Here is a 15,515-nt window from a genome sequence, read left to right on the forward strand (position 1 = left end):
ATTTTCCTGATGAGGCACCTTCTCTGCAGTAACCGGAAATGACTAGACCACATTCTCCATGGGGGCCTGCGAGAAGCCCCCCATTGCGTTTCCCGATGACCTTGTCTATCTCTTGTTGATCTACACTCATTTGTCCAATGTCTGCCTTTTCCACATCTCCTACATAAACCTGAAGGCTGAGTCCTCCTACATCTGTTATTTCTAGAAGAGGCATCATTATTATTATTTCTGGAAATCCATTGTCTGTAATTCCTTTTCATATGTTCCATTTTGCCACAATTAAAACATTTGGTATCTTGATGCCTTCTTTTACCATTCGAAATTGCTTCTTCTACCAGTGCTTCAGTTCCATAGTCAAATGTATCAACATTCATTGTATGCAAGATCCAATCATCCAAGGGCCCTGATCTGATCTTTAAAGGCCCCAGGATCCTTTTTCACTCCACATTGGCATGCTCATAAGCCAAAGACTCAATTATTATACGTCTTGCTTCTGGGTCAGATATCCCTATTTGTACAGCTTTAGTTAGTCTTTGTAAAAAGTCACTAAAGGGTTCTCTCTGACACTTTTTTAAGTGTTTATCTTTCAAAGTACAACATTTCGGTTAACTCTGATATATGATTCCACTCTCTTTCCTTGGTCTTGAACCCTGTTCCAAGCCTTTAAGGCTGTAGTACATATATATATATGTATACACACACACACACACACACACACACACACACACACACACACACATATATATATATATATATATATATATATATATATATGGTGTGTTCATCATAATGAGCTTGTTCTTGAGGATCGGATAAAAGTCCTTCACCTAGAATTTGATCTAGGGAAACCTCAATCTCCTTTGCTCTTTCCTGCTGTTCTAAAAGTCTAGCCTCTTGTCTGAACATGCATTTCCAATGCAATTGCGGTCTGCTCTCTAGAACAGCTGATATCAATTGTACCCAATCGTGGGGCATTTCCTTGTTACTGATAGACCAGGTTTTAAGCATCTCTCTAACAAAGGACGAATGTAACCCATAATTCACAATGGTTTGTTTAATTTCTTTCAGATCATTCATACGGACAGGCTCCCATGTATGTTTCTTGATGACCCTAGGGCTTTTGGAACCAGTCACCTTCTCTGATGTTATTACTGGAAAGGCAGGTAGAACTTTATGGAAATTATCCCGGAGTTACTCATTTGAGTTTACTCATTGAGGGAGTTAAATTTTACCTTTCTACCATTTGCTCCTGTTCATCAGAGTCTATAATTTCCTCAATCTTTTCAAATCTCCTTAACATTGCCTTCTGTAAGGCCTGGATCTCCTGTCCAGTATTATGCTCCAAGGCCTTCATGGACGATTCTAAGGTATGAAGTTTATACCATTATAGATAATATCTCATCCTTGGATAGAATTTTCATGGCATGAATTGTGCCTTCTTGTATTGACAGTCTGTCAGCCAATCTGTCATATCCTTTTGACAAAGTCTGATTGACACATTCAGCAGTTTTAATTCTCTCAAATAATGTCTCAGCACCTACAGACAGGGACTGAAGTTTAGGATCCAAATCAGCTGTTCCCTCTTCCACAAAAATGAATTTCTCCTTAATATTATACTGTACCTTTTCTAAATTCTGCTCAGTTGATTGAGTCACATTAGACAAAGATCTAGTCTTCTCCTTGAGAAATCCAGTCTCTTCCTTGAGGAAGTTAGTGTTATTCTGAATCGTTTTTGAAATTACTTCAACTGTCTGGAAATTGTCACTCAAAACAGTTGTGCCCTTTCTTAATTTTTCAACTTCTTTCCTAAGAATCCTGGATTCAGTCTGTAAAGACTGTGTCAGTTTCCTATTATGAAGCCATATTATGAAGAAAAAAATCAAAAATGAGAACAATGGTAAACCCTATAAATATTCAAGCGAAGGAAACCTCATATGTATCTTGCAACACCTCAGCCATAGTGCAATTAAAGAGGCTGTAGAAGCCTTGCAGGGTGATGTTGTTAGACATTTTCAATCAAATCTGTATGTATTTATTTATTTATTTATTTATTTATTTATTTATTTATTTATTGAAATATTACCTGTAATGACCGTTGCCTGCCAGTAGGTGGCGGGTGCACCTGAATCCATGTGGCCGGGAAGTAAGACCCAGAAGGAAAATTCTGAAAAAGTGTGGGTTATAGCTACAGGCGGGCAGGGAGGGCGCAGCCTGAGGGGATAGAGTGGCTGTGGGGGCGTGCTTGGGTCGTGTCATGTGCCCTGCGGTCTGTTTGCTGGCTCTCTCCCGCTTGGTTGCTCATGCCTTACTTCTGGGATTGTGGCAGAAAAGGAGACCCCCCCCCCCCACCATGTGCTTGGAGCTGAAGGGGGGATATCCAAAACGCCCCAAAGTCTGGACGCCAATTGATGTGGTGTGATTGATCAGCAGTTAAAATTAACCAGACTAGCTTTAATAAAGAATATTCAACTTTAATAAAAGGGAAGAAGGGGAACTTACAAAACCAGGGTTCCAGCAATTCAGGACCACAGGAAACAAAGAGAGGGAAACAAAGCACACAAGTGTTTTATAGGCTATTTGGGGCCCTGGGGGAACACACCTTATACAGCACATGATTGGCTGAATTCCCCATGAACTACCCACAGTGGCCTAGTCCCAGTTCCATCCATTAGCAACCAAAACGTACGCCCACAAACATGCCTACAGTCAATCTAATGGACACAATCCTCAATTGAGGGCTCTTCTTCCAAGTTGTTTCTAGTGTATGTCGAGTTGACAATAAGTACCCATAACAGCCGTTTAGCTCAGCTCTGTAGTAAAAAGCTAGACATGTGGTTATGTGGTTATATTTAAAATAATAAAACAAAACAAACTGCAAAAACCATTTCATAATAGTGAGTCCACTGGGAGGTGTACAAATAGTGTTCCAATTCTTATATGCCCTAAGGAGTGAGGAATATGCATTAATAAACTCATTGGTTTTAAAACCAAGAGAACAGAAGAACCTAAGAAAAATAATCTATCCAAAGAATTTTGAGACCAAAAGTACTGATGTTAAATCTTATTCTTTGGGGATGGATGGCAGTGCTGATGCTAAGAACAGCTCAACATGATATTTTGGTTTCAGGTAGTGATGATGGAGCTAACGTTATTGAAGAAATAATGCCATGAAAAGACACTAAATAAATATATTTTATGGGGCAATGAAAAAATATATCGAAGTGGTTTTCTTTGTCCGTAATCAACCTAACTAGTACAGCTGCTACTGATGCCCAGCAATGGTAGTTTAAAGAGACAGACCCAGCCTGACAGTGGTGGAAAAAGCCTTTAATCCCAGTACTGGGGAGCAGAGGAAGCTGCGTCTCCGAGATAAAGCACAACCTGGTCTATAGAACATATTCCATAACAGCCAGGGAAACACAGAGAAACCCTGTCTCAAAAATAAGTAAAGGAATGAGCAAATCAAATAAATTAAAAATATAAATCAAAAGAAAAAAATGAGGAACTGGCCTAGTCCCAGTTCCATCCATTACAACCAAAAGTACCCCCACAAACATGCCTACAGTCAATCTAATGGACACATTCCTCAATTGTGTAATTAAGAGAAGACAGTGCAATTACCACTCGTTACTCATGATTAATGATGTGTCCTTGCAGAGGTCATCAAGAAAATTTATGTAAAAATAAGGTCTCAGTGGGAATTGTGAGGGATGGGAGGGGATGATCTTGGGCAAAAATGACCAAAAACATTGGATACACACACACACACACACACACACACACACACACACACACACATGTCAAAGAAGTCAAGCTAAGTTCTAAAAGGAAATTTAATGCAACATCATTAAAAAATGAGTAATCTCACCAGTATTGAGTTTCATAAGGGACAAGGAATTAAATCATGTTCAATGCCAGGAGTTCCTGAAAAGTGTTCATGGTAACTATTGTGAAATCATTTACATTTTAGAAGTAGGGTGGCCACTCTGTGGACATTAACAAAACATTATTATGTTACTCACAATGTTGTAAACAGTATTTCTGCCAAAATTTGGGAATGAAAACTCAATTACAGATTGACCTTTTAGTGGATTTGACTGTTTATTTCATCTTTAATGGGAAAACCAACCTCTCAATACCATGTTTTACACCTAAGTGCTCCAGGAGAAGGTGGAGTCAGTGAAAGCTCCATTTAGGGCAAATAATTGCATTTCAATGCAGCTCAATAAGGTTTGTAAATAGTGACATGATCTTGCTATTGCATTCGACAGAAAATTTGAACACAGATATCAAGATTTCCAGAAATAATATCACCATTTGGTATAATCACAAGTTCATTTTCATCAGGACTTATATACCAAAATTCCCTGCTGAGATTTACTTGGAAATGCCTACATCTGCAATTCTCCCTTCAACCTAAAATTATATTCACTCATGTTTGTTCTCTACATTCATGGGCCTCTTATAGGACCTTCTCAGAGACAAGAGCTCACCCTTCACAGTCACACTGGATCCACACCACCAGCTTTTCATAGCACCTACTCTTGTGAGTTACAGGTCTCAGGAACTGAGCATGCAGGCCTGGAGAGATGGCTCAGACATCTTAATGGTAGAGCCTGCTCTTGTATAGGACCCTAGTTCAGTTCTGAGCACCCATGCTGCATGTCTCATAACACTTGTAACCTCAGCTCCTCTGGCCTCCAAGGGCGTGTGTACTCACATGTACATGCCCCAACCGGAACAGAGACACATACGCATAATCAATACTTAAAATCCTTGATGTAGATATACTCTAGACATGATGAGGGAACTACACCTGTGAAATTTCAGCAATATGACTGCTTAAATAAGATCTGCACAATGACAACACCAGTAGACCTTCCAAAGTGGTTGGGGAAATAGTAGGGGCCCCATCCCAAGATGAAGAGCAACAAACTATAAAGTGCTGAGAGAGGGAGAATTAGTCTTCCTCAAAGATGAGCCCCCTTAATGGTTATCCAATGCTAAGTGGTCAGACCTAAATGAAATATGAATTCAAGCAATAATAAACTGACTCTGTAAGCTGGATTTATATTTTCCTCACCGTGTATGTTGAGAGAGAGAAAGAGAGAGAATGATAACTAAAGAATAAGATGCCTTGAATCTGAAGGGGATGGAGAAACCTGAAAGGAGTTAGAGGGATCATGGCTGATGGCATGCTTATATTTTAAGTTTTTACTAATTCCAAATGGTCAGCACACTAACAGTAAAATTAGAACCAAAATATCTCACCCTATCTCAGGAATTAACTGAGATTGGAGCTTTGTCTTTCAAGCCAGTTTTGTATAACAAGTCCATTTGTTTCTCAAAAGTGATGTAAAATGGCTCACAAAGTTTGTGCTGTCCTCATTCACTATTTTTGTTTTCTTGCTCTTTTGTTGTTATTTTTTTTCTATCCTAAAACCAGGTTTCAATGTGTGGCCTTGTGCATCCTGGAACTCACTATGTGGAGCAGGTTGGCCTTGAACTCACAGAAATATGTCTGCCTCTCCTGCTGAGTGCTGAATTAAAGGGTTTACAACACTGCTCTCCTTGCTTTTAGGATGAAATCACACTAAAATAAATACTACTTCTTAGCTGTATTCACTTTAGTTATTAGATATCACTAAATTTGAGCCTGTGCCATAAATTTTAAAGATTCCCTCCATGTGGGTACCATATAATTAAGATTATTATATTCTGTATGGATTTTATTGCTTGTAGTGATGAGGATCAGGCTGCGTCCTGCCACCTGGCTAGTTTACACCTGAAATAATTAAATTGACTGTATTCATTTACACTGCCTGGCCCATTATTTCTATCCTCTTATTGGCTAATCATCACTTCATGATTAACCCATTCTAATAATCTGTGTAGCACCACGAAGTGGTGGCTTACCGGGAAGATTCTAACCTGTGTCCATCTCGGAGAGGAGAGCTATGGTGTCTGCCTGTCTCTGCTTTCTCTCTCCCACAATTCTTTTCTGTCTTCCCCACCTAACTATGTTCTGACCTATCAGGCCAAGCAGTTTTCTTTATTAATTAACCAATAAAAGCAACAGATAGATAGAAGACATACCTACATCAATTGCTTACCTGCATGTGCAGATAATGTATCATTTATACGTGGTTTCTCTTGACGGAGGAATTTTCAATTTTTATTATACCTTACAGAGTAATATGTATCCCAAAACAGTTTTCCCTTCACTGTGGCCCAAAACTGACACAAAGTTTCATCTCATGGAATGGATGATTAATTTAGATCCAATTAATATCCAGATTGCAGTTCCCAACTAGGACAAGAAAGCCTCTATGGACACCAAGTATGAAAGGAGGAAATTAAAAATTCTCTGAAAAATCTGTGGAGATAAAACAGGACCCAGGGTGCTGTGGGATTGTTCTGGATGTGCATGCTTAAACACACACACACACACACATACATACAGACACACACGCACACATACAAACATGCACGCATGCACATGCAAAAATCAGGACAACACACAAACACACACCTCCGTTCTTAGTGCAAGGCCAGCCTGTCTCAACTCCCAGAGCTGATCTCATACAGTTCTCCCCATCACATGCCCTAAGCTCATATTCTCAGATCACTCCAGTCCTTATCAGCCTCTTCCATATCTGGGTCCCTGTCTGTCTCACTCCTGGATCTAGTCCACTAAACAACAACTCAAGATTAATCAAGGTTCTTTATTAACTATTAAAGATCCAAAACAACACTGTAAGAAATCAGCTGAAGTCCTCAGCAGGGAAGCCAGTGCTGATCTAACCTTACTGACTGCTTGAGAGATGAATGCCAATACAAAGTAAACAGGTAACTGTTGAAGTAGCGGTGGGGCTGCGTCCCGCCACCCGGCTAGCTTTACCCAAAATAATTACACAGAAACTGTATTCATTTAAATACTGCCTGGCCCCTGGCCCGTTATCTGTAGCTTCTTATTGGTTGATTCTCATATCTTGCTTTAACCCATATTTAGTAATTTATATAGCACCACAAGGGCTGGCTTACCAGGAGAGGTCTTAACCTGCGTCCATCTCAGAGAGGAGAAGCATGGCGACTGCATATGGCGACTGCCTGAAGCGTCTCCCCACTCCTGCTATCCAGCATTCTGTTCTGTCTACTCCGCCTACCTAATTTTCTGTTCTCTTAAAGGGCCAAGGCAGTTTCTTTATTATTTAACCAATGAAAGTAACACAGACAGATAACTCTCCTCCATCAGGTAACCAATACATGTTGTTGTGATTTGTTCGTATACTTAATTATACAAGACAGTAGACGTGGTCATTGGTCGCTAGGTTTCAGTTGCTTTAGGGATTTCTCTGTGACACCCTAGCAGTTTAGGAGAGTCAGAGTTTGTGAAGATTAATTCATCAGACTATTCCAACAGATGGTTCCTCAGTATGATCAGAAGTCTCAGATGTTAATGAGAAGAGGTACTGAAACTCTGCCTAGCCAAATATGGTGCAGAATCAGCTTTTAATAAGTACTATATAACTGTGTCTGTGTTTAAGTAGTGCTATAGCTGTTTTGTGGTAAATTTGGTTTCAGCATTATTTTTTAAGAAAAAAAGGGAAAAAGAAAAAACCAAAGAAATCTAAACAAGATCTTACCAGAATGAAAAAAAATGTAAGAGATAAGAAAAGCCACACTTTTGTATCAGTGCGGACACAGTGGACTTCCTGGGGTTTCAGGCCCTCTTCAACCACAACCTTACCACCCTCTTTTCCTGGTTTTTATCCAGGATTAGCTCAGAGGATGTCAATGTGGTGACCATGCCATTTTTACCCAAACAAGGAAACTTCCTTAGCTTCTAAAGCCAATCAGAGCAGAGGTGCACAGGTTTAAAAGGCCTGTGAGGTCACTGAGCGCTCACCTCCTTCATCCTTCAAGGGCTGTGTCCACTCTGCCCTCCTCCAGCCCGAGCAGCCTCCTAAGAAGATGGCAGCAGTCCTGATTCTCCTGACCTTTCTTCTGCCTCTTGGAGCTGGTGCAGGTGAGTGAACAACCCTGTCCCAGAGATTCATTCCCATAATTCCTCTGTGGAGTCTCTGCCCAGCTCTAGTCAGGAACTTCCTGCACTGTCCAGGAGCTTCCTGAACCTCAGGTCCCAGACCAACCCAGAACTGGAAGCCTGTCACTGGCTAGATCCTCCACAAGGTCTGAAGAAGTGCGGTGTCCTCAGAGGACATGGAAGACCTAAGCTTCTCCCTGCTCTTTGTTTCACCTGGATAGTGGACCATCTCAAGAAAGAGATGTAGCAGAGAATGAAAACTACTAAAATGTTTACCATTATGTACTCTACCGGAACCCAGATCCAGGGCAGCTTTTATGACCAGTCAGCACGGAGATAAAAACACCAGTTGTAGAATATTAGCATTATTTATTAATCTCCACCTCCAGGCTACTAAATCTAGAGGCCCAGGGTGACAAGATGCCTGGGCTGTATACTCCATTACCTTTGCAGTCCGGTTTTGCTTGGCCTTCCACTTCTTTCTGCAGGTCCCCAGCTACAGACATTATGCCAGAGGAATCCTACAATATCCCCTAGGCTCTGATTCCCTTGAGCTGTGAGCCACCAGCCTTCTAGCTAAGTAAAAATCATTCTTCCATGCAGCTAATTCATTTATGAGAACCTAGGATATGATGGGCACCAGAACAGGAGAACTTTAGAAAATCCCTCTCTAAAGACCTTGGGATAAAAGGTGACAAAATTAGCAGAAATCCAGACAGGAGAGGCCTCCGGAGACCCATTACCTGAGAAAGACTATCATGAACAATCCAGGATTCCCTTGGTTTCTAGCATCATAAAGAAAGAAGTTTGTCCCTCCATGTATTTGTAAAGCAGGGACTGGAGGACAAGTCCTACCCAGCTCTGCTCAGAACAGGGCACTGATGCTTCAGACTCATCAAAGATCAAGGAATTCTGTCCACAACAGTCTTTGGGAACTGCAGATCTCACCCCATCACCCCCCTAGGTTTTCCCTCCTACCTCATCTGCTGTTCCCAGACACCTCATATTTTAGCCTTTCTTTCAGAGGAGATCATCGGGGGCCATGAGGTCAAGCCCCACTCCCGCCCCTACATGGCATTTATTGTATTTGTGAATGATGATGGCAAACGTGATGGCTGTGGAGGCTTCCTGGTGAAAGACAACTTTGTGCTGACAGCTGCTCACTGCATGGGAAGGTGAGAAGGAGCTAGGCCGTGCTTTCTGAGACTCCAGGAGGATTTTCAAGCTTCTACTCATGGATTCTCCTCTGAGAGTTCACTGGAGGGCAGAGCTGTGAGAATGGAAGCCTGTCATCATGGAAACTTTGTGGTCAAAGGGTGAGAGCCCAGAGGCAGCAGCACACTTGAGGTGAAAGCAACTACACTGGTCAGAGAAAAGCAGTGGCTGAGGTTGAAAGTGCACATTAAGAGTTAATGCAAACATTGGGGTATTGCCTGGAAACAAGAGCAAGTTCCCAGGAGTCTAGTGTTCTTGTAACGGAAGGACCAGTGTTTCACACCCTGACGCCCTTCTCTTTCCTCAGTCCCCACAGTTAGAGCCCCACCCTGCCCACCCAGCCTCTTGCAGCTCCTGCACTGTGTCCTCTCTCACTCCACATCTCTCATCTCCACTCTGCTCTCTACAGTGCAATGAACATCACTCTAGGAGCCCACGACATCAGCATCCAGGAGGAGACCCAGCAGATCATCCCTGTGGCAGATGCCATCCCACACCCAGACTACAATCCTAAGGCTGGCTCCAGTGACATCATGCTCTTAAAGGTGAGAACTGCCCCCACAGCTCTCTGAGCTCTGCTTGCTGCAGGAATTGCCCCTTCCCTCCTCCTCTCCTTCTGTTCTTTCCCTTCCTGCCATCCTGACTTTCAAAGAGTCCCAGGGTCCAGGCTCCTGGCTGAGCTGCTCTCTCCTTCTTCTTCCCCCACAGCTGGAGAGGAAGGCCAAGAGGACTAGAACTGTGAAGCCCCTCAACCTGCCCAGGCGTAATGTCCAAGTGAAGCCAGGGGACGTGTGCTATGTGGCTGGTTGGGGAACGATGGACCCAAAAGGTGACTATTCAAACACACTTCAAGAGGTAGAGCTGACAGTCCAGAAGGATAAGAAGTGTGAGTCCCGCTTTCCACGTCGTTACAACAAAGCCATTCAGATCTGTGTGGGGGACCCAAAGATCAATCGTACTGCTTCTAGTGTAAGTTGAATTGTCTTCCTCTCTGGGTTCCATGGGAGGGGAAAAGCAATCTGGGACCTATAGACCAGACATCAAAATACTCCTCTGCCAACTGGTTATGATCCCTGGGAACAGCAGTCACAGTAACTAACTAGGCTCTCAGAGCTGACAAGGAGCCTTGGTGAAGGAAGCTGGCTGAAAGCAGGATTTGCACAGCCCTCCTGACTCCCAGGCCCAGCTTTAGAATGTTTTGCTCTGCCTGTGTTATTACCTCAAGCAGGGGTCTCCTCAGAGCAGGCACCCACATTTGTCAATGGTCTGGTCCTCCATGCTCACATCAGGATCACTCACCTGTCTGCATGTCTTTTAAACTATAGCCTGGATCTGAGGGTATGATACACCCTTATAGTGAGTGGATCACAGACCTGAAGAAAGGGTAGAGATGGGGCTCAGGAGGGAGATGAAGCAGTAACCCTGTCCATAATCAGAGTGAGAAACCCAGGGACCCCAGGCCTGCTCTCTGATCTCCCACAAGCAGAACACACAATTCATGCACTTTGAAGAGAAGCCTTGACATGAGAGGGAGGCTGGGAATATCGTGAACTGCTCAGTCCCCTGTTGTATTGGCATTTTAATTATATTTTAATAAACAAAGACTGCCTGAAGTTCTGAGAGTGAAACATTTTCACTGGTCAGCCTTACAGACCAGATAACACACACCTTTAATCCCAGTAGCCACAAGAACATGCACCTTTAATCCCAATGATGTACATCTTTAATCCCAGTCCTAGAGAAGAATATAAAACGGGGCCAGACAACTCTCAGATGCAGTCTCCTTATGAGATTCCAGGTGGTAGGAGCTCCATTTCAGACAGAGGTTGAGGTAAGAGCCTGTGGCTGACTGCTTTAGTCTTTGGATCTTAAGATTAAGTCCAAATTTCTGAGTCTGTGTTTTCAATAATCATGCAACAAGAAGCAGTTTTGTCTGTTGGTTTAGTAGAGTAAAGCCAAATCCAGGCAGAGATATAGAGTGAAAGTAGGCAGAGTCAGGGAGATACCGTGTAGCTGCCACAGGCGAAAGATGGTAGCCACCAGTAGGCCACAACCTCATGGTCATACAAAGATCACTAGAAATGGGTTACTTTAAGATATAAGAGTTAGCTAGAAATACACCGAAGCTATTGACCAAAGAGTGTTGTAATTAATATAGGTTCTGTGTTATTATGTGGGTCTTGACAGCCAGGAAATGAATCGTCTCCACTTACACCCTGTGACTCTTCTCCTTTCACAGGGGGATTCTGGAGGACCTCTCGTGTGTAAAAAAGCAGCTGCAGGCATTGCCTCCCTTGGGGACAAAAATGATTCAGCTCCATCTGTCTTCACCAGAGTGTCAAGTTTCCTATCCTGGATAAAGAAAACTATGAATCGTAGCTAACTACAGAGCAAACCAGATCTCTCCCGGAGTCATCATCTTCCCTAAGGCAGAGTCCAGGATTGTCTTAGGACAGACGCCGGCATCTCAATAAAGGTCTCTTTGCAGAATCAAAAGACTGGTTTCATTTCACAGGGACCAACTCTGTGCTTAGCCAGCCAGTGTCACACTTTTGCTCTTTGCTCACCCTAACTCCATACACACACCTTGCCCAAAGCTCAGGCGATGCCACTGAGCAGCTCCTTTTAACTTGTCCCACTGTGCAGTGCCTGCCCTTGTGACTGGCTCAAAGCTGAGTGTGGGTGTCTCTTGTCTTGGGTCTCAGGGAAAACTCTTTTCCTCCTCCGCATCATATGGAAGAAAGGAGAGAGAAAGCACCATGGGTACTGAAGAAGGGAGCCTGATCTGAGCCTAGGATTCCTTGAGCAAGTAACCTCAATTACATCTCATCTCCAATCAGTAACTTGGTGGCATCTCATACAAAAGATGAGCCCATGCTCAGATTCCCCCTGGAGAGAAACCCCTGGGCTCCTCCCACAGCTGCATGGTGAAGGTGTTCAAAGCCCCCTTGCTTTGCTCCCTTGAGCACATATTGGAGTAGAATCAGAGGCAGTAAATGCCTTAAACACAGACTGCTTGAGATTCCTTTAATCCATGGAAGTATCTCCCAGCCCTCACTGTTTGCATAGAGCTTCCTGGGCTCCCCTGACATCTGTACTGATGTTCTGTATCTGGGGAAGGAAGTACTTCAATTCAACAAGTCTCAACTTCTCTGCTTCCCCAGGCCATTGCTGTCCACCAAGCCTTGAAGGACACAGATCAGACACAAAAACATAAGGTCTTCTTGTTCGTGCTGGGGAATCCCACTGGTGTTCCTCCATTGTCTTGTACTATGTCAGACATCTGCCAGCACCATTTTCTGGGGACTTAGAGAATATAGAGCTTCTGTTCTTCATTTGTGACCTAAGCCACCTTTCTGTGGTGATTTTTGGTGACTATGTCCCCTCTAGGCTCATGTATTTGAGCACTTGCTTCCTGATTGATGATGTTGTTTGGGGACCTTAGGAAATATGGCTTTGATGGAGCAAGTCCATCACTGGCGCATAATTGACTCACGCTATTACCAATCTTCTCTCTCTCTCTGCTATTATTCTCTCTCTCTCTCTCTCTCTCTCTCTCTCTCTCTCTCTCTTTCTCTCTCTCTCTCTCTGTGTGTGTGTATATATAACTATATTTTATAGCTCTTGAGCTTGAAATTTGTTGATGAGAACATGTTCCAATCTGTGCAATATGAACATATGTGTGCTCTTGGAATTGTCAAACATGCCTGACTTCAGTGTGATGCTGCCAGTGTTTTATCTTCCAAGGGAAGACAGTCAAACTGGAACCACCCTATTTTCCTGTGCTCCTGGTGACTTAGCAAACCAACAGTTATCAATGAAATTTTAATGTACATGGCAGAATGGGTTTTTAATGGTATTTGGAAAACAAGTAAGCATTCCTTTTTGATCATTAAGACACATACACCACAGTCTTGCCTCCGATACCACCACCCATCCACCGTTTTACAATCAGCTCTCACTCTGCACTGCATCCGCAGCTGATATGTAGAAATATTCAAATCTTGCTATTTTCTTTTCAATTTTCACAATAAAAATATATATAGTTCCTTAACTCTTATTATTTTTAATTGCAGCATGACTTCTATACCATGATAGAATATAACACAACTCAAAAAAAAAAAAAAAAAGAGAAGATCACTCAACTGAAAGGGGGCAGACAGCTACTTTTTGTCAGGTAAATATAAGACTCTTGTTAAACCTTTCAGAATTTGCGAATGTTTATAAAGGTGGTAACAGAGAAGGCATTACATGCAAACTGTTCTACCTAACATAGCAGCTGTCAAGGATGGTGACTCAAGGACAAAGCAGTGGAAATGAGAAGGGACGTCTTCTCAATAACAACAAACACTTAAAGTTTCATTTTAGGATGGTGAGGATATGGCTCAGTGGGTTAGAGCACTGGATGAACAAGAAGGAGAATCTGAGTTCAGATCCCAAGCACCCACATAACAGATGCTGCGTGGGGCTGATCGCCTGTATCCTTAGTGCAGACACAGGAAGACTGCTGATGTTTGCTGAGACCAGCCCCAGAAAAACAGTCTGCTCCTGGATCAGAGAGAGACCCCATATTAAACGACTAAGATGGAAAACTGTAAAGGACCTTGACATCTTATTCTGCTCTCATACAGGCATGGGACACATACTCTGACATACATGTTTATACAGAAGCACCACACAGTAAAAAGATAGTCACATCTGTTCTAGTTATCTTCTGTTACTCTGATAAAAACACTGCCCCAAAGTGCTTGACCAGGAAAGGGTTGATTTGGCTCACATGTCCCACCTGCACTCCATCACTGATGGAAGTCAGGGCAGGCAGGCACTCAAGCAGGAGCAGAGGCAGGAACCTCGGAGGAAAGCTGCCTGCTGGTTCAGCTTGCTTTCTTACACAGCCCAGGACCTTATGCCCATGGATGGCACTACCCATAGTGGGCTAGTCCCAGTTCCATCCATTAGCAACCAAAAAGTACCCCCACAAACATGCCCACAGTCAATCTAATGGACACAATCCTCGATTGAGGGCTCCTCTTCCGGTGTTTCTAATTTATGTTGAGTTGACAGAAAGTACCCAGCACCGCTGGTCAGATAGGCTCTGTGTGTGGTAAAAAGCTAGACATGTGGTTATGTGGTTTTATTTAAAATAACAAAACAAAACAAATCATGAAAACCGTTTTGTGTTAGTGCATTGAGAGGTATACAAATAGAGTTCCAGATCTGATATGTTCTAAGAAGTGAGGAATATTTATTAATAAACTCATTGGGTTTCGCCAGACTACAACCAAGAGAACAGAACAAACTGAGAAAAACATTCTATCCAAAGAATTTTGGAGACCAGAAGTACTCATGTTAGATCTTATTCTTTGGGGATGGATGGCATTGCTGATGCTAAGAACAGCCCAACCTGACAGTTTGGTTCCAGGTAGTGATGGTGGAGCTAATGTCATTGAAGAAATAATGATATTGAAAGACACTAATAAGCATTTTTTGTATGGGGCTTTGGAAATATATCAAAGTTGTTTTCTTTGTCCACAATCAACCTAACTAGTACAGCTGCTGCTGATGCCCAGGGATGGTAGTTTAAAGAGAGAGACCCAGCCTGGCAGTGGTGGAGAAAGGCTTTAATCCCAGTACTGGGGCGCAGAGGCAGCTGGGTCTCTGAGATCAAGCACAGCCTGGTCTACAGAGAAAGTTCCACAACAGCCATGGATACACACAGACACCCTGTCTCAAAAATAAATAAATGAGTGTGCAAATAAAATAAATTAAAAATGTAAATCAAAAGAAAATAAGTGGAACTTGTAAAATTAAGCCAAGACAGTACAATTATCACGCAATACTTATGATTAATGATGTGTCCTTGCAGAGATCATCAAGAAAATTTATGAAAAATGAAGAAGGTCTCAATTGGAATTGTGGGAGATGAATTTGAGCAAAAATGACTAAAAAACATTGGATACACATATAAAATTGTCAAAGAAGACAAGCTAAATTCTAAAAAGATATTTAATGAAAAATCATTAAAAATGGGTACATTGGATACACATATAAAATTGTCAAAGAAGACAAGCTAAATTCTAAAAAGATATTTAATGAAAAATCATTAAAAATGGGTAATCTCTCCAGTACTGAGTTTCATAAGGGACAAGGGATTAAATCATCTTCAATGCCAGGAGTTCCTGAAAAGTGTTCATGGTAACTATTGTGAAATCATTTACATTTTAGAAGTAGGGTGGCCACTCTGTGGACATTA

At 42.3% G+C, this 15,515-nt stretch overlaps 1 protein-coding gene across 1 annotated transcript; it reads left to right on the forward strand.

The window, feature by feature from the left end:
* Window positions 1-7,925: 7,925 nt before the first annotated feature.
* On the forward strand, window positions 7,926-11,752 carry LOC119800009 (granzyme C-like). Its single transcript, XM_038310000.1, has 5 exons — window positions 7,926-8,029; window positions 9,072-9,222; window positions 9,672-9,807; window positions 9,971-10,231; window positions 11,502-11,752. Exons 1-5 carry the CDS (start codon window positions 7,975-7,977, stop codon window positions 11,643-11,645), a joined length of 747 nt encoding a protein of 248 aa, XP_038165928.1. The 5' UTR covers window positions 7,926-7,974; the 3' UTR covers window positions 11,646-11,752.
* Window positions 11,753-15,515: the final 3,763 nt, after the last annotated feature.

Source organism: Arvicola amphibius, chromosome 13 (genome assembly GCF_903992535.2).
Source record: "Arvicola amphibius chromosome 13, mArvAmp1.2, whole genome shotgun sequence".
In the NCBI taxonomy this organism is placed as follows: Eukaryota; Metazoa; Chordata; class Mammalia; order Rodentia; family Cricetidae; genus Arvicola; species Arvicola amphibius.

Coding starts and splice junctions, on each gene's coding strand:
- LOC119800009 (XM_038310000.1), top strand. CDS start 7,975: ATGGCAGCAGTCCTGATTCTCCTGACCTTTCTTCTGCCTCTTGGAGCT. Junction 8,030..9,071: donor GCCTCTTGGAGCTGGTGCAG/GTGAGTGAACAA, acceptor CCTTTCTTTCAG/AGGAGATCATCGGGGGCCAT. Junction 9,223..9,671: donor GCTGCTCACTGCATGGGAAG/GTGAGAAGGAGC, acceptor TGCTCTCTACAG/TGCAATGAACATCACTCTAG.